Genomic DNA, 20,448 nt, shown 5'->3' with positions numbered 1-20,448 from the left:
AATGTGAAACTGCAATCTATTTACTTTTAATAGAGCTGTACAAATTAAGACCGGAAAGGCCAACTTATTGAATGCCTGGATAACATGAGTCACCACATTTTATCCAATTAGTTCCCCTTTTAAATTTTAGCCATCAGATTTGAGGGCACTCAGTATATGGCCTGTTTACTTTAAATGAAAACTACATGTATTTTTCCAGAAAGGCATTTGAAACAGAAAGCATTTTAAGTGCAAAAAATGAGCAGCTTGAATAAAACATCATTCTACTGACACATACTCTACTTAACCAGCATTTCTTACATTAAATCCATACAAGTTTTAAAAGCTGGAATAACACAACAACAATGAAAAGGAAAATAGCTAGCCTACAAATTAGGAAAAAAGATTGTGAAGTTAATAAAAGAACAAACTGCCTCACTACTCTGCTACTGCAAGGACCTAGACGCTTTGCTGTGCATTGCTGGGARAAGTACTACAAACCCCCTGCCCACACATGAAACTTTGCTGGCCTTATCCAAGAGATCCTCTCTCAGGCTGCGGTCAATGGAGAAAGTTCCAAATCTCAGTACCTGAAGCTGCGCATTACTATTTATAGCCAGTCCAGTATTGCTTGGAAGTGTCGAACAAGAACAGTTGTTCTCCCCTTCAAAGAGCCACCTTCTGCCACCTTTTTGGATACTAATTAACACAGAACTCAAGGAATTTGACAGTACTCATGGTGCAGAATAGCAAAGCTCTCACAGTTTTGTCCCTGTGCACACATTTCTGTCTATTTGCAAGTAGTACATCCCCAGCAATGACACGCGCCATGATCCCAACACTTATCCAAATTTCTGATGAGATGCACTACAAAGACACTAGATATATCACCATTTTAATTACACTTTACAAAGCACATAGGAGTATCTCCGTTGTTTTCACTGATAACCTCTCATTTTAAGAGCACTCTCAGAATACAGCATTCTTCAAATCTGGTCTTGCGGCAGTTACATTCATTCAGCATTTATGCTGCCTTTTTCTTAGGCTCTGTTAAGGAAAGTAGCTGCTGCAAACTGAAACATGCTGTAAATTCATTCATGCTCTAGGAAATGTGTCAATGATAATATTTTAGTATGAAATACATCCAAAGATTATGTTTTAATTATTGTAAGTCTATACCCTTAAACATAGGAAGGGGCTGTATTATTAAAAAAATACTATTAGGTCTAGAAAGAAAAGAGTTAACTAAGTCTCTCTTTAAAATGCTAATAACAGACAGTGGTCTGTGGATAAGTTAATTAGTGGAGCCAGCTTGCGTTTAATTATTTCACTTGACCTGCTGCAGATTTATACAATAATCCCTTTAGAGAGGGGAAGGGGCTGTTGGAAAGTATGTGATGTACCAGAGGAAAAACTTTAAATCTATCTGAGCTGAGCAGGTAGTCTTCTAACTAAAATTGGAATGATACACTATTCTCCACTGTAAGACAAGCTCAAATGAAAAAAGAAATGCAGGTCTGAGCCAGAGAGATTATGCTAAGGACCTGGTGAGCTTTCGACTCCGATACTTAACTTTTTTTTCTCCCTATTCAGCTAGGATTTTACTATTGAATAATGTATAAACCAACCCACTGTAGTCAGAGGTGGGATTTCACAAGCAACTTGAAACAAGTGCAACCAGAGTGTACCAGAACTCTCTGAACATACTAAAATGTGTTTGAAGAAAGAAAGGGGCCTATAGACTATTAGTGTATGTGGGATTTTCTTATAGGAGTGGCTCTAAAGATTTTCACATTTAAAAAAGAGAACTGATTAAGTTGGGTATCAGTCCTATTCTCGTTGAGACTCCTTAATCGGACCAATTAAACTCAAAGATTTATTTTATCTCAGTAGGTCAAACCCAGGTCACGTAGTTTTTCAGTGTGGTAACATCTCTTTGATAGCTTGCCCAAATACGAATAAGAAAACGTCATTACAGTTTAACATGTGAATCCATACATTCTCCTTCACAGGCTACAGCATCTTAATGCCATACTTAAAAGAATACTTAAGCAATACTTAAAGGAATACTTAAGCAATACTTAAAGGAAGCCAGGTGTATAAAAGAGTCCAAGACAAATGGAAAAAAACAAATTAGGGAGCTACTTGGACAAACAGAGAACAGCTCCATACACAATGTGTGAGTGGGAAGAAATTCTCCTCATTTGAGCCAAACTGTAGGAATCATTCTTGGCGGAGTCAGCTCCATGGGAGATGTAAACTGGCTGTGGCTATGCTCTTAAACACTAGTTATCTCTCTTTTGTGGTTAGACCATCCTTCTACACTCATCTTCAGGAAGGACATATAATGCACAAGGACTTGAGCTGAAAAACTTCACAGAACAATTAGATTCATAAAAAAGCCACAGTGTTGCTCTGTTTGATCCTCTTCATTAAAAACATGTCATGATGGAGGATGAAATGCRCTAGGACAGGAGCAGGACCAAGAAGCACGTGAGCCATGTATGGCAGATCACCCTGTCAAACATTTACTGCAGAGAAAGCACAGCGATACAGAGATGGGCTCCCCGTCAGCTCCTATGACAGCTACATTTCCCTGGAACAACGGGACTGTCAGCCTCGGGCATAAAACTCCTGATCAGAGAAGATGAAGCCTCCTCAACAACTGGTCTGCAAATGTGAAGCCACCTCAGGTGAGCTGGCATGGCCAGAAAGCCAAGGGTCCCTCCTCATCCCCCAAGGACAGCTCTGACGCTCTCCTTCCCTGAGAGGCCAGGAGGAGAGGCAAAGAAGACACAATATGCCCCAATCACGTGAATACGGCACCTCAGCAATGCCAACAACAAGGCAAAAGTCACTGAGCATTAAGTTCAAAACTGGCAATAACAAAAACATTAGAGCAGAGGGGTTTCTGCAGAACTGCTGTTCTGGTGACAAGCTGACCGTGATTTTCTGAATCACACAGAGCTCCTGTTGCGTAGACCAAAATATTAGGAAGGACATAAGGTTTCATGGAAACTATCAGCCCGTGCATCCATACAGCTCCCTTAACTAAACAGGGACTGTTCTGTCATGTTTCGGTGCATGCAAAGCGCCCACCAGCGCGCCTCCCTCCCCAGAAGCAGAGGTGTCAAGGATTAAATGTCACACATCCATCAGTCAAGGATTAACAACACAGGCTAGCATAAAACATCCTCTGCCTGTCCAGGTTGCATGATTAAATATGTGTTCTTTGCTCTGACTTACTTTCTTTATTAGTGTTTATCTTTGTTTGTCAATGTTATTTACTTCCTAAACCCCCCAGTGATGACAGGGCCATTAGCGTTTAGCACAGGGAGGATAATGAGTGAATGTGTGCAGATGAAACTGGAGCTAGAGTGAGCTATTGGTTACACAAACTCAAATTCAAACTGTGCCAACAGACCTTCACAATTTGTATATAATCAGTTGGTCTTCAGCCCATTACATCTGTGCCCTGCTCATCTTGCTGGTGAATTTTTGGGGAGGTAAATACCATGGCTATTTTCCACTCTGCTCACTGGGCTCCCACAGTTTCTAAGCTTTTATCAGCCCTTCTGTTCTTTAGCAGTTTCTCCTGTCATCTCCAGATTTTCTTTTTTTTAGCGAAACACATACTCATGCCACTGTCTTCCATGCCTCCTGCTCAGCACCCTGGACATATTAGTTGTTCCATTCTATCTAGCTATCAGAGAGCTAACAGGGAAATGCAATTAAGAATAACTCTCCTTATACACAAGCTCTAAAAACTAACTGATTTTATTTAGAGAGTTGCAGCAATCAGTGCAGAAGATGGTAAGGTACAGATGGAAAGGTCTACCAGAAAGACACAAAGCCACTGCTACTCGGGAAATGCAGCTGAGGAGAAACATCTTTTCCCGGCCCTGAAACAAGGCTTCAGGACCGCCGATGTAATTCCCTTGTTAACTGAAACAAACGGCGTTGTTCCTACGATGAGGCTTCCCTCACACCCTTCCCACATTGCAGCAAGGCGACCGAGGAACCTGCTAAGCAAGGCTGGACCAACAACACCCGGAGAAGATTCAAGCCCTCCCCACCAGCTAACGGCTGGTATCTCAAATTATGACAAGTGGCCCTCCACTGGGCGCATGACGCGTTTCCAAAGGCGGCAAATGGGGTTAATAAAATGAACCTTCTTCACTGATGAGTGGTAGTGCTCCTCACCGTAATTTGCTGAAAAAGGTCATTCTTGCCTATAATGAGAAAATGAAATGCATGCTGGAATGATGGAGAAAGCTCAAATCAGTCCTACATACAATGTGGAAACATAAACCAGAATCAAGCATAAATCTACTGGCTAAATTCAGCTTATGGCTAATCAGCTCTTCCTTTGACAGGATATGCTGCTGTGGAAATGGGATAATTTTGTAACTGAATAATTTAACCAGTTTTATCTTTAAGTAATGATTTCAGGCATATTAATATATAAAGCTTCAGTATTTACATTTTTGTTATATGGACTTGAAAAATTACAAGATATCAGGAATAATACACTATTCGGTGCCAAATGACATTTATGGAGTGGCTTTCATCCCCCAGAATGACTTTGTGCTCCACGAATCCCTGGGATGGAGCGCGGCAGCTCGGCAGACAACTCAGGCAGTCTGCTGTGCGGCAGGACTGGTGGGGGACTGCTTTTCAACATCAAAGAGAAACTCTTCTGCAAACGCTAAGGCTGGAAGGGACAAGCAAAACACACAGACCGACCTGCTGCACAGAATACGCTATAGCATTTTACCTGCTCACCCCTGTTAGGATAATAATTTATGTTACACATAAATTATGTTACAAGGCAAGTTCCAGACAGACTTCCAAGCATTATTTGAAGACTGTGAGAAGTGGAAAATCCACTTACCCTTGGAAGTCTGTTCCAGTGGTTAGTCATCTCAGTCTTAGGAAAATACCTTGGGAGCCTGTGAGTCTAGAAGCTAAACACAGAGGCTTGTGGTCCAAATTCATAGAAATGGATGTGCCTCGCTGGCAAAATAATGACTAATCCCCCACTCTCTTCCTCCTCCCGTGAGTCTGGCTGGGGAAGCATTTTTCTGCATATGTTTTAACGCAGTGAAACGAGGGCTCCATCTTTACAAACAAGACGCTGGTGCTCAGCAGAACCAAACAACCTTGTTTCAGTTCTTTGGAAAAATAATGGAGAACCTAAAACCCAGAATCCCTCTCACTTTAAAGAACTCCTATAATAGATACAAATAGCAAATGCTGTGCGTGTTAGATTGTGCCTGTCAGAAGGTGACATACTCTTACCAATTTTGCATTAGTCCTCACTGCTCCTTGGAGATGGCTAATTTGAGCGAGGAAAATGGGAAACAGAAATTCTTATGATGCAGTCAAGCCATTTAGATGTCACTTTCGCTCATTCTTTGTATTTTGTCAGTACACATACATGACTGATAATCTGCACAGATTCACTCATATATCACTTGTATCACGTCAAGATCCTTCAGAATCACATTGCAACAGATGTTCCTCCAGCCCTCTTCGGCGGAGGAGGTGCAGCTTTGCAGCATATCACATTGATACGCAGTGAAGGGGAAATAATTAACACAGGGGACCATAATTCAGAACAGAATAAATTCCTTTTGTTACATTCCAGGGGCGTAAAACAGATTGAAAGCTGCTGGACTGTCCTGTCAGTGGAAAATTTTCCGGTACAGTAAGCAAGGCTAGGTCTATGTTACCTCATTGCTATACTTAAAGAGTACTAGCTGGCTGGGGGGGGGGAAAAAATAAAAGCCCAGACTGAATACTCTGAGTTTGTGTAATCTCAAACTAGTGTATTGGCACCATAGGATTATTCCAGGAAGGACAAATTACAGCAGTCCCAATGGTTAAATTAATTCCCAGCTGTCACCAGTGTAATGCCTTCTTTACTCCCAGCCAGCCCCAACATTTTGAAATGAAGGGATGAGGAGGTTTCCAACAGATACCTGTAGTCACCGAGCGATAAACGTACCCAAAATAGTTATTACAGATGGTACAAACCAATCATGGTTTCTGGAAGAACAGAATACCGCATTTTTTCTTAACATAACTCTTCAAAATTCTGTGCTCTCTGAAACATTGCAGCAAAACCACAGTGTTGGAAAAGAGATAACTGTCTCTGCCAATGAGAAGAACTTTTGCACTTCCCCACAAAAATTCTGCCATTTCATTCATAAATAAAATAAGCCACTAACTTGGCTGTTGGCAGGCACTCCCTTTTATCCTTCACTCACTTGAGAAAGACTAGCAACATCACATTTTCAGAAAGCCGAAGGTAGTAATCATAGAATTGGATTTCATGTATTTTTAAAAGCATTTGCAGCAGCAGTGCTCCAATCACTTTTAAAAGAAATATAAACACACAGAAATTTGGAAGAAACAACTCAAGAGTTCCTGACTTGCTTTATTTTTTTTTTAACATGAGACGAATGCTTTGGGAAGGGCCTCCCTTCTAAAGAAGAACTCAAAAAGTTAGCAACATTACACTACAAGCACCGCGGAGCCAAAATACTTATTATCTCAAATAAGCCTGGATGACATTTGAGATGTCTCGACATTTATTGGCCTGCCTTCAGCATGTGGAATCAGCTGGTTCCTTTTCTCTCATTTCTTGTTTTTTTTTTTCCTTCCTCCTTGCTCAAAGTCCTTGTTCATAAAATATTCAGTGGAAGCTCTTCAGAGGAAGATATTGCCTATGCTATAGCCCCAGTGCAGGTTTCCTGTGCTACTGAGACAGACATCCTGCCACCAGAGAAATCAAAATAGCTGATAGAGTTGAATCACTGCACCAAGAGCTCACCGGTTGCCTTCAGATGGATAGTCTGGATGCCAGTCTGAGCAGTAGCGGACAAAATGAGCCAACGTGCAGGCCAGTTCTGGTCACTTCTGCATGGCGACAGGGAGAAATGCTACTTTTCAGAATGAGAAACAGAAATATGGAAGTTCGACCTGTTTAATAGCCCCAGCTGGGGACAATTGACCCATTTTTTACCTCTGATATGTACTTCCGTGGAGAAAAAAAGAACAGTGCAGTCTGGAATTTGGATACGCTGCTAAATTCAGCAGGCATCACGACTAGCAGTTGGCTAGTGGTTCTTAGTACTGCCACCTATTTCTGCAGCAGCCTGCCATAAATTAGATAAATTAGCACAGTTTTCCCCCCTAGAACTTCATTATAATCTGCTCTCCTCCCGTTCATAGCCTTCCTTATTAATCCATACATTTTGTGCTTCAGTCACTACCTGATCTTTTCCTCACAGTTTTATTAAATCAACTACAAATTCCCTGCATTTTCTTCACATTCTCCTGCTTTAGAGCAAGTATCTGCTTTTAACCTTTTCATCTCAGCCTGCTGTTTGAATGTACCTTTGAAACTCTGGCACAGTCTAAATCCCTATCATTTTTCCCTATTAGTTCAAGGGATAGATGTTCCTTTGTTCCACCCTTGGCATTTTTCACCCTTATGCAGGCAGGAGCTTAAATCAGACTGTTGCTAAACTGTCCTCCTTTAATAATTTTTATGAAGTGCAGTCCAATTATCTTTATCTTCCTTGGGGATCCATTCAATTAAGCGCAGTCGTAATGAGTGAATGGACACAGAGCATTGTAACCATATTTACATCCAGATTAATGGGAACCAGGTAAGATAACTTTAAAGCCATCAATATTTTAATACCTTGGCTTTTCATTTTGCTGTCTTCAATGTCAGACACATTTAGAGAGACCAGCACAATTTTAGAGGCTGTTTTTAATTTCCTCCTTGGTTTATGGAAATGAGGGTTTAGAAACAGCAATAAACTACACGAATTTGTCTCAGAATAGGTTTCCTGCAGGTTAACTGAAACAGTTCTCCTGACACAACTAAGCTGAAAAGCTCAGTCCAATTTATTGGACGTTCCATGAATTGAGCATAATGTAAGAAACCAGTCAATACCAACATTTAAGTGGAGATGCTGAGAACACCGGGAAGCCTAGCTAAGGGCGAACGCAACAGAAATACTGAACTAGAACTGCCAATTCTGAAGTGACTTTCCTCCCMTCCGAAAGACGAATGCTGGATCAGGAATATGGACCTGTCTCTCAGCTACAGAAGAGCTTTGACAGCTCCTTTCACACCTGCTTTGAGGCACCTTTCCACTGCTGGAGCAAGGTAGAAAGGTCTAACTCTAAATGAAAACCTGGTTCTGTTTCAACACGGTTTAACGTAACAGTGTCATAGGCACTGATAAATGTGTCAATAAGCATCTGGAGAAATAACCTGTATCCAGGGAATTTATCTTGGTTGTAGTAGTTTCGGCTGAATAGGTCAGATTTGTTAACATTTTAATTTACACAAATCTGCATTCCAAATACTGCTCTTCGGCTCCTTTTCCTAACAAAAAGAAAATGTCAGCAGCAAAACCAAATTTACTCCCCTAATAGCTTTTTCAAGATTTCAGGAAAAACAAATACAAACAAAAAGGCAATCTGTGGTACAGTTACAGAAGTGCTTAAACACATTTTTCAATTCAGACCTAACATAATTTTATGTTAATAAAACAGAAACTTTTTTCAATTCCAGCTGTAATCCTGAAAAGCAGTGGAAAGCTCTGGGAATACCCATGTTCTGTAGCTTCAGGGCAGCCCCAGGATTGTGCCCAGAGCTCGTTGTTTGGCCTCGATCCACCTGTCCCTGGCCCAACCTGGTGTCCTCAAGCCGTGCAACAGTTAATGTCATGTTCCTATATATGAAGTGCTAACTTGCCTTGATTCCCAGATGCAACAGGGGAACGAACATGAAGTATATGGTTTCCCTGTGAGTTTTAAAATATTTCAGACACAATGAGATATATATGAAAAAAGATCATGATTCTGCCTTATCCTTCCCCCTATATATTGCCTTTTGCTTTTGATTTGCTGATTAAAACCTCTGTCCCATCTTGCTATCCCAATCGATGTCTCTGAAATTAATATAAACCTATGGCCTTTCTATATCCTTACAGTCCTGCATCAAACTGCTGGCCCCACTGATGTCAAGGGGGCATTTCCCACCTCTGAGCACTTTGTCACTGTCCCTCCGAGGGCTGCTAGCAGTCTCGGTAGCACTTGTGTTTCCTCTTTGACGGCAACCACGTCACAGGCCTCAGCGTTGCCTACGATAATCTACTGCTTCAGGTTCAGTTAACTTTCTCATTTTCTAAGGAAAAGCAGCGGGGAAAGGTCAGACTGTCCTAGGTTGTGCTTGCAAAGCCTTCTGCATCAGTCTGGAAGGAGCAGGCTGTGGTGTCCCTCCTGCCCCCAGCTCTGCTTTGCCTGTCTTCATGTCCTGAAGCCGTGGTGGAGCCTTGCACCYCACCAACGGGTGTCTCAGCCCCAAACACACCAGCACCCTGCCTACGCTGGGCAGGGGGGAAGGAAAGGAGAGGAAAGGAAGAACAAAACCAGTGTCCGGTGCCTTCGCCCCCAAACGCAGGACACTTGACTCTGTTAGAAATGGATTTTGCTGGACTTGTTGTCTCTGGGGACTGCCTGAGCTGAAACATCTGCACCTACATCGAAGTATTAAGTTTATTTGCTGCACAGTCGTACTATCAGTGGGATATCAGTTCAGCGAACAAATGATCTTTCCAATCACTCACGAGTTCATCAAATAAGATCTCTTAATTGCAGTGAACAGGTGATGCCCCAGCAACTTTACTGTCCAACAGAAAAAAGACACAATTTAAGCTTCCAATCTCACTTCAGAGCCAGGGACCCCTGTCCCTTCCCTCCTCACGGTCGCTCCCACCCATCACTTACACTAAATTGATTTTTGTTTGAAGTGTGAGGTATAAATCCTTTCACCTTCTGTTATATACACCACCAGAGAAGGCAGAGCTTTGAGAATTATATTATATAGCCTATACTAGCAAAGCCTATTTTTGTCAGTTAAAATGGTATTTTTTCTATATTTGGAAACGCCAAATTCTACGTACAATGTAGAACGCCAGGAAGAAGAGGTATTAAAAGCAGAGCATCACACAAAACCAAAAGCACGTGGTTGGTAACACACACTGGAAGACCTTTTCCTAATTTTAATTAGCGAACAGGAACCAGCGAACGGGGACTGCGTAGCTTTACTGACAGGAGAGAGTGGAGCTGTTAGTGTCTCCCCAGAAAGCAGTGGCTGGGAAATGGCACAAGGATGTCATCACAAAACATTAAAGGCACGTCAAATACAGGCTCTGTAACTGCTTCCAAAGGTAAAATGCAAAGAACTAACCAAGGTAGGTCTGGAAAGGGCTATTAATGTATGCCACTTTATTCGTCCCCCGACAGAGGGGGAGTAAATGCCAATTTATTCACCCCCTCTCGTACCTTCTGAGGTATTTTCGAGTACTTCAAATTGTATGAACTTATGCAAGGAAAATATCAGCATCACAAGTGAGGAGATTCTCCCAGGGGTTCACGGATTGACAAGGATTAAGGCAAAAATTCTGCACCAAATCAGAGCTACGACGTCCCACAGCTGCTGCAGCAGCAAAGACCACCAACGCCACTTTGGGACTCAGACTTTGGGAGGGTTTGCATTGGAGACAGAATTTGGGCGTTACAAGCTGGTAATCATCAACAACTGGAAACTGCATTATGCTTTTTAAACTCACCTCTCTGTCCAGTCCTGCAGCCACTGTGACAATGTCTCCTGTCTCACTGTTGATGGTAAACATATTCTGCGACGGGCTTTGCGGGGTCTGAGTCACAATTCGGTATCTCACCATCCCGTTCGCTGTAGTGCTATCATCTGCATCATTTGCCGTCACTGTCATCACATAGGTACCTTGAAAGAAGAGAAGGCAAAACATCAGGAATATGCCATTGCACAGCAGACTGCAGCACCATGGACTCGAGGGCGTGCGTTTTACTCAGCAACACCACAGACTCGACGTCCCATTTCAGTCTAGACAGCTAGACAAGGCAAGGATTACGAAAACAGTAACACTGCTGAGACTAGATGATCTGTAAGGACACTGATTACACAAAACTGGTATATAGAGAGAAGTTATATGAGGATATCTACGATTAAATTCAAATTCTTTCAGCGTCAGTAAGTTCTAGGGCAGCATTTTTTGTCCTGCAATTTCATGAAAATTCTCACAGGAGATTTTTTTCCATCTACCAATCCCTGCATTTACATGTATTCAACAGTATTTCCAGAATTTAATAGCGGGAAGCCCTTCAGAGTTCTCAGCAGCTTCAGAAGGACCCCATCAACATGCCCATGCTCAGTGCAGCAAGCAACCGCCTGCTGCCTCCAGTTCTTGTAGAAACGTCCACCCTTCTTACTCCTGGTGGAGAAAAAACATTTCTGCCAAGCAAATGGAACAGCTGCTGCCCAGCAGGACAGAAAATCAATGATTTGGTATGTGTGGCCAGCAATGTATTGAATCATTGGTTTGTTTCTTGCTAATCATCAGTGTCTTCATTTGCCTTGTAAAAAAAAATCCCTACTTTCTAGATACTGTTGGGAGTGCACTGATGCACTGACAGGCTCATTATCACTGGAGTTTGGCAGCAGGGTGTTTTCATAAAGTGGGAAATTATCATTACGAGGTGGAAGATGTTACTTGATTGGATGGACTCCTGCAGCTGCGTGGTCCTGTGACCCCCCCCTAGAGCTCACTGGGCCCAGCTTTAGGCTTGTTATACTGGTAGGAAAGAACTACTAAAAGGGCAGACACATACTGCTTACAAAAAGCCATCTGCAACAGCGTATAAATCTAATGAAATGAGACTCAAAAGGAAGGAGTGGGAGGCAAAGAGAGACAGCGAAAGCTGACATAGCCTTGCCTTAATGACCATCAAAAACCAAGAGCACCAACGGAAAGCTGGAAGGTGTCGCTTGTACACTGCCCGTTTGGGAACTCTGGAGAGGATGAGTCAACTCACGAGCGAGCTGTGCTGGAGGAGACCAAAGCGGTCCCAAGAAGAACGCTAGCTGATCCAAGATACAGCCATGTGGTGCTTTGCAAAAGGAGCTGAGCTTTTCTGCCCACTTGGCCGGACATGAGCCACCACCAAACCAGAGGCTAACTGCATCCTGATTCCCAGCTTGAGCAGAGTTAACTAGCTGCCAGTTCAGAGCAGAAGTACATCAGATCTGCACCAAGAGCAAGCAAGCTTGTACCTGTGTGCAAGAGAGTTTAAAAACATACCCCATGCGCTAAATGGGAAGATCTATCAACGGCTGCAGCCTCCCAACTTTCTGTACCTCAGCCAAGTAACTCTAAGACACTCAGCAGGTAGGCAATCTCACCAGCATCTTCCCCAACTTCGGGGAACCAACTTTTTTCAGCATTATCAAGAAATGGCCTCATAAGTTTGTATTTTTGCACTGTGGAAAAAGCTCTGCTGAATTCCTTCTATCTGGCTCAATCAGCCTCTTTTTGTTCTCTGTGGTGATATATATCCCTGTGAGTTCCCTTAGTTCAATAAGAATTATAGATTAAAAAATAAATGAATGTGTAAGGCAAATTCTAATGATGAATGCATTCCTATCTTTCTGCAATAATCCTGATTCACATTTGTGAAATGAAAACAAACTATTCAACAACTTTAACATTTTTCCAATCAATAAACTTCAGTAGAAGGAAGGAACACTGAATTGAAACAAGGTTGTGCAAGCAATGATTTTTTCTCCTTTCTCTTGAAGCATTCTTCCTTTTCTCTTGTGCAAAACCAGTTATCACGAGACGACTGATACAAATAAAGAAGCCATCCCTCAGATAAGTACAGGGGAAATGTACAGGAGAAATTTAAATAGAAAACATGCTGAATGAGGAGATGTTTGATTTGGAATTTATGTTATCTTAATGCATTCTTTACTGAAAATATCTCTGAAGAGAATGTCAAAACCTGGGGCTAATGGAAACAGAAGTGGAAGAGGAAAACAGAATCTATTTTAGGAGATGTGCAGTCTTAGGACATATTCCGAATAACAGGTGGTATTTCATGATTCAGTTTTAGTGCAAGGAACAGCTCTGAAAGAAAAGTTATTGGGGCTACCAAGTTCAGATGAGAGAAAAATAAGGTCCTTCCAAAAGCATGGAATGCCTCCACGTAAAGATTTACCAGGTGCCCCAGCTTCCTGCGATTAATTCCAGATGACTCAGGGCTGCCTCTACACAGAGACGGGCGGAAGAAACATGGGCAGGAGGACAAGTCCCTTCTGTGGCACCTCACAGGTCCCCACTCATCCAGGATCTCCCAGGCTGCACTCCAGTTTCCCAAATAAATCAGGGTGTGGGAGACGGCATGTTCCCAGGTCGGAAACAGGCTGCAGTTGTGGTGGGCACGCGGTGAGCTGATAGCAGCTGTACTGCGGAGCACACGGTGTATAGGAGGTCTTCCCCACTCCTTCCCTGTCCTTTTGGTTTCTTCACTGCAGTGCAGCATTTTGACCGCTGGACTGAGCACAGTTGCTCTAGGAAAAAGGACTACTTCAACTGCCTTTGACCTGCCTCCCCATAACGGGAGATGGGACTGGACAAATGTCTCTTAAGTCGTGCACTCGGCAGCAGGCTGCTGTATTTCAAGTGGCAATCTGCTCCCTATCTATCTTTAATATCTATAATTCTGATTATGAAACCCAACTTAAGAGAAAATAGAGAGAGGTTTGGGGAACTTGCCATTAATTACTAACTTGTAACTTAATAAAGTGTCCCCTGCAAAGGGACTTGTGCAGCTGTAGTGCTTTGCAGCACATTATGCAATTTAAGGAGTCACTTCCTTCCGCGGCTCTCCATTGCTCCCTGGGGCTTGGTGCCCGACCGCAGCCTGCTATAAGCTAGTTGCAAATTATTTCTTCCTCTCTGCAGTCTGGAGGTGGCTGGGAAGAGCTGATATGTGCGTTCCTGCTCCTTTGCTCACACAATTCCTACCCCACAATGTTGAACCAGCAATAACAGCCTTATGGGATGTGCTGCCATCCATGCTGTGAGCCATTCCCTGAGGACCACTCTCGGGGGGTCGGCTGGACTAGCTGCGTATGGTCCAGTCACTTCCTATACATTTAGTCTGTCTTTAAGCAAGACATAGATCCTGCTAGATGCCTGTGTGCTGCAGTGATTGGTATAAACACATATATCTAGGTACCAGAATATTTAAATAGAGCAATGTGGATATACACTGCTGCAGTGTCTAACATCTTCTGGGTACTATATAAAGTCCTCCACTGTACTAAGTCAGTTGGTGATGATTTACCTACTATAAAGATAAATAACATCAGGTATCTATGTCCTGTGCATAAGGATACCTTTCCAAATATTTTATATTAAAATAAAGAAAATACATCCTTATCTCTTGCTCCCGTTAAACAAATTAGGCAAATATACAGCAGCAGCATGTACAGTTCTTACACACTTGAGGACAGAGGCTGGTTTTGTTAGGATGTAAGTGAAAAAATAGTAAACAGTGTACAGACTCCGCAGTCTGGCTTGTAGGATATGTGTAAGCATTTTGTGGAAATCTAAGTATTAACCATACTATCTTCAAATCACTATATCCTGCCCAAGCAGACAGACAGCAGTTCCCACAGCCCAGGAACTCAGTTTTCCTTGTCACGRGGCAGACCCTGGGCAAGCTCTTCCAGCTCTTGCTCAAGACCTCCACGCTGTACCCCCAGGTTTTGGGTCACACCCTGCCAGCGGTGATGGCAACTACAAGACAGCGTCAGAGGTGTACAAAGAGGGCAAGAGAGACTTTATGTTTTCAGTGTGTGAGAGAGGCATGAGCTTCATTTTCTGGTCTCAAGGGCTAGCTCACAAGCATGCTGACATCACTAAATGAATGCAYGAAGTGCTGAAACTCAAGAATTTGACCCAGTCTCTGCAGTGCATCACATAACAAATACCCAGTCCAGAAGGTGTGCTTGATATAACTGCATTAAAATACACACCTGGCCTACTAACGCAGGTAGATAACCTGTTGAAAGGAAAACATTCCTCATCAAATCAAGCACATGGTATGTTAAATAAAACACCTAACCTAGTACATCATGTCAATATCAAATCAAATTTGTTGCATGTTGAACAGCTCTTCCAAGAAACAGATTGAATTATCATGCACAGCTAGTGATGACAAGATTACTGTGCATTAGCTTTTCATTAACTAATGTGCCAAATTCATATATCACCTGAGCTAAAATTAATGCACGGCACGACAAAGTAGATCTATCAATAAAAGACAAGACACCAAGAATGTGAACTTGACAATGCATTCCATGTTATTTTCCAAAGACTGCAATCTCCTATATGTTATTTTGTCAAATGCAGTATTTTTGTTTCAACCTAACGATGGTCAAGACATATGAGAGAGACGCTTGAATGCACCCCTGATGGAAAATATTCCTACTGGATTAATCAAGCTTTCTACAGGATTGGCAAGACAAAACCTGAAAGAATCTGGGGAGAAGGAAGCAAAGGATAATCATTTTTATCTATATACTAGGATTTTGATTCTCAAACAATTTTAAAATTAATYGCATCTGCTTGTAAAAGACCGCAAAAAACAATTTGCTTGGATTCACTATATCTCATTGGATCTGAAGTCATAGTACATGTTGGGTGGGTAAAAACCCCCAACTCCTTCCCCCCAAAACAAGAAGGAATATAGCTGCCCTATAYACACGTGAGCACACAAACACACAGTTACGGACAAATTTCCCCTCAAAACCTCTCTGGAATCTGAGAATCAGCGTGATTCTTTCTAGCTCAGATGCTACYAGAGCACACCAAAAACTGCTAATTCACATCACATTGTCTGCAGTCGCTGCTCTCACTTACATCTATGCAACCTCATTTCTCTGAAAAGACTAGGCTTTCATCGTTTTAAGGCATACAAACAATATCTTAGCACAGTTGTGCTCCCAACTCTTTGTTACAATTGCTTTATAATTGCCATTTTTTTTAGTTGGTTTGATATCCATTAGTTATATTTAATGCATGTTAAAAGAAAGAGCTAATGGGCACTTATCATGAATCCAAATWAAAAAAAAGACAAAAAACCTTTCACTCTGCCCTTTATAACTACTTATCACTATAAAATACWCAATCCTCTCTATCTGCTCCTGTGATATAAACAGAAAAGCTAAATCTTCACCTAGTTTTCACTGATAGCACTGGTTCTCTGCTGAGCTTTATCTTACAATTTATGTTTTTTAATGGCTGGTAAATGGTTGCAGAATCATTAAAGGTTGGTTAACCTTCTCAGTCTAATTTTGACCTACAAGATACTTAATTTAATCATTCCCCCATAGAAAAGGATTGACTCATTATGTGCAGACATGTAGTGATGGCCATATTACATTAGATCTTCRTTAACCCAAGTTAATAATGGCTTTGTACTAATGGAAACCTCYCCTTCCTCCTATTTTTTTTTCCAAATTGGAAAGTTCACTTAGTGAATACTCTGCATCCAATGTTAGATAGAGAGAAGGGAGTAATTGTTGATGGGAAGATTAAATACCTGAGAGTACTGCAAAATTTACAACATTTCCTAAAAATAAAATTTGCAGTTCAAAACAGTTTCTTGATATTAGTTGTCTTTCACAGAGAGGACAAGAATCTCATGGTCCTACTCGCAGTAGGAGCACTTCACCCTCTAAGTGATTTCAGTCATTGCAAGAAGATCTCACGGACAGAAAGACAGCACTCTACACACGTAAAGATGTCAAAACCCAATTACAATGGGGATCCTGAACAAGTCCTCCAAGTACTGCAATTATACATATAATTACTTGTACATCGCCTATGTACGGCAGGCAGCAATCACCTTAAAATGTGATCTTTCCTACTAATAAACAGGAGGAAGTGTGCATATGCTACTTGTCTTTTCAACTGAAAGATAAAACGAACAAGATTCTTCCGTTCGAGACAGGAGGAGGAGAGGTGAGGGTCAGGCGCGCTGCAGCGCGGCGTAGCATTGCCGGTGCCCGGAGCGGTATAGATGTTACAGCACAGAGCTCCTCGGGGGTGAATTTACCTTCTCAATAACTATGAACTTAGAACAGTATTTAGAGAACTGCKGTAGTGTCAAAGACTCAAACATATCAGTGAACAAACCTGCATCTTCAAGTAAAAAAAAATGTATTCGATAGGTGACTTGAAGCATTTTCCCATACTTGTTGCTCAGGGTTTGAAATGACAAATGAGAAGTCGACTCCCCAAAGTGTTCATTGGAATCGTATTAGTAAATAGGAACATGTGCAAGACATCAAGATGACAGTAATGCTTGAAACTCTCTTGCACATGTAATAAATTGCAAATATGCTTAAATTAAACTGCATCCCACACACTTTAGATAGATAGAAAACTAAAGGAGAAACAGCACTTTCCTTCTAAATGATACTSCTTCAGTACTAACTGATAGATGCTGTCACTCTCTTTCACCATTATTTTTGTAATCATTGGCAAATTTTGACCTTTCAAGAAGCTAACCTAATTCATAAAGGATGTCACTTTTTAATTAGTGGAGACATCAGATTCTCAGCCTCAAACAAGGCAAGAGTCACCCTAATGAAATAAAGAGAGCAAATGGGTCTGGAGAGACGACTGAGCAAGTCGAAGAGGCTGCTGTCACCTGGAACTGAACTGATACATTCTTACTGTTAAGAATAAAATAAATATCTCAGGACAGAAAATGAACGAATGCACCAAATGTGGCTTATGCAGGGGCATGCCCAGGTTTGAAGATAACTCTTGCACAGCAGCCTGCAGCCTGCTGAGACTGTGAGCACCTCTGAGAAATAACAGAAGTAAAACTTGAAGATGGGCAAAAGCAGATTCAGCCTCTGAGCAAACAGTTTTGAYTGCACAAATCGATGAGCCGCAGCTCAGCTGAGTTCCTGGAGATGAATCCTCTTGATTCCCGCAGGCAAATTCAAAGAAATGGAGAAACTGTGACTTAGGACAAGATATTCTGAACACCACCAACGAACTGTGCCTAAAAGTATGGTTAGGTTTCATGCTTAACTGAAGATATATGCAACTAGTGAAATTATGCAGACCAGGCTGCGCAAAATCTGAGACTTAACACATCTTCCACAAGGCCTGAATCCAGTTGTTGAATGTTGACTGAGAATAAGAACCATGCAGATTCGTAGCATGGTTTCACAATGTTTTCAGTGCACAGTGGGAAATCTTGATGGACATCTGTAGACTGCTAATGAAATCAAATATTTAGAATTTACTGTAGGCAGCACTTGGTACGGTGCAGAGTGAGAAGAGGAAGAACATAACAAGAAAACACATAGTTGGGGCATATTAGCACTGACTCATTTTCCTGATTCATTGTGAAATGCCAGGAAGCATCACAGGATGTCTTAGGGAGAAGAGTGAGTTTTGCTTGATGCCTGTTGGTCCCCTTCCAAACCCATCCAGAAAATTTCACTTGTTGTCTTTTAAAATTTGGTAACAATAGGAGATGAACACCAAAAGCTCACTGACTTTAAGGAAATGAAGCCAGCAGACAATGTGGCCTGTGGTGTACATTTGCACAGTCTGGTGGATGACCAGACTTCTTTTGTTTATAATGTCATAGGCCAAAAGGCAGGCAACGCACATGCACAGAGGCGCAAACACTCCCCCCCCCCCCCAAAAAAAAAAAAGCAGCCTAAAACGCTAGCTTCTAACAACTACATTTTGACAGTGGCCCACCAGATATCCCAGGCAGTCTAATTAGCATGATCCCATGCAATTCCTGATTAGCTACCATGTCTTGTTCTACTGAACAATCTACCTTTACAGCATTTACTTTGTAGTTTTATGCTGTATTATTTGTAGTTGCTAGTAAAAGGCAGCAGAGAGTGGACTATTGCAGTGCTGTAACTCACTTCCAGAGTTGTCTCTGAACATTGATTTTTCACAATTTTTTTATATCAACTTGGCCATTCCTTCTGGAAGGAAAAACCGTCAGTGTGGGGATTTGCATTTTTTTCTCACAGCCTTCACATCCTTGCTACTGGGACTGGATGCTTCTGTAACGGAAATTAAGAGGAGCAAAGATTTCATCCATCCCCCTCCAAACAAAATGGAAAGCACTACAACATATGCCTGCAGAGCAATTTCTTATCCTAAAATTGTGTTTGGCTGAGCAAAAGAAATTGAAAGAGAATATTGCATATACTAAGTCTGTGTGCAATGTGTGAGAGAGCGGGTTGTTGGGTCGGACAAGGCCATTTTTCATAGCATGCAAAGTGCAAGGCTAAGGCTAACATTCGTCCGGGCTCAAGAGGATGGCACTGCACGGAGGTACACACTTCAGCTTGTGATGAACGCAGAAGTAATGCATCCAAGCTGTGAAGAGCTCTGGTAAGATCGGAGGAAACCGTGGAGATGTATTCTGGCACTGGGAAATTTTATCCTTAGGTGATCTCTCTGCAGCAGATGGAATTTGTGTTATTTCTATGCATGCCGGGCTCTAGTGCTATTAGGAAGACGACATATCTGGCACACGCCATGGACTTCCCCCGTGTGATGTGCACCTCGAACAACCTGAGTTAGCTGAGATTTGTGAACCTGTGTAGGTGCTTTGTTCAATTAGGGCCTTCCCAAATGAAGAGTACTAAAATCAATTTACCTCTAAGCTGGTAAAAGAATATTAAATGTTTTAATTATGAGCATCACTATGGTGTTTTTGGAATGTTTCATAATGGAAGAAAGTGGTTTTCACTCACAAAGTCCCACTCGTTTTTAAAAATGAAGCTTTTCCTATTCAGTGATTCCAGAACTCAGGCACTGCCGTTTTCACTTCCTCCCTTGCCTGCAATTTTACTACCCAACAACACTCCCCCTTGCAATTTCACTGAAAGAACAACCTACAGGACACCAAATATCTCTTTATTAACTGTACTATCAGGTTTGAAAAGAGGAAGGAGCTAGAAATGCAGAATCCAAATTCTTCATGTGAACGTATATACAAATGCAACTATACGCCTTGAAAGATTAATTTCACAATCCTTAAATTGCAGTTTAATTTAAAAACTAATTTAGCCTCATAATTGGCTTTCTGTTCAAATCACTGAGGCTAAAGATTTAAATTCTTAATATTCAGATGACTTTCAAGTTTCTGGCCCCATCTGTGTGTTAGTCCACGGTGTTAATCTCTAAGGGAATCTCTGCTGGCATAGAAATAAAATAAACAAACTGGGACACTAATAGAATAATCGTTTTTTTAAATCCCTGGTATTATATATATTGCTTATTTTTACAAGATTTCTTTAACTTAATTTGCCACATACAGATTTGGCTCCCAGCTATTTCATTTTTTAAGTGGCATCACTACCAACAATTATTCTATCAGAGTTCCATGGAATCAGGAGGAGATAGAGAAGTTTTAAATTACCACATTTTTCATATAAGAAATACTAATATTCCTTTATTTTGGAGGATTTATTTTGGCCGTACTTAGAACTCTTTC

General features: G+C 41.6%; 1 protein-coding gene across 1 annotated transcript in view; it reads right to left on the bottom strand.

The window, feature by feature from the left end:
* Positions 1 to 20,448, bottom strand: part of CDH4 (cadherin 4) — a 467,250-nt gene that overhangs the window by 69,997 nt on the left and 376,805 nt on the right. Inside the window, exon 7 of the mRNA XM_026088351.1 lies at positions 10,641 to 10,813. Coding sequence (XP_025944136.1) covers positions 10,641 to 10,813 — 173 coding nt within the window. The remainder of the gene's footprint in view (positions 1 to 10,640; positions 10,814 to 20,448) is intronic.

Source organism: Apteryx rowi, unplaced genomic scaffold (genome assembly GCF_003343035.1).
Source record: "Apteryx rowi isolate R43461 unplaced genomic scaffold, aptRow1 scaffold_0, whole genome shotgun sequence".
In the NCBI taxonomy this organism is placed as follows: Eukaryota; Metazoa; Chordata; class Aves; order Apterygiformes; family Apterygidae; genus Apteryx; species Apteryx rowi.
Note: the sequence above shows the minus strand (reverse complement) of the source record. Positions and strands in the feature narration are given on the sequence as shown.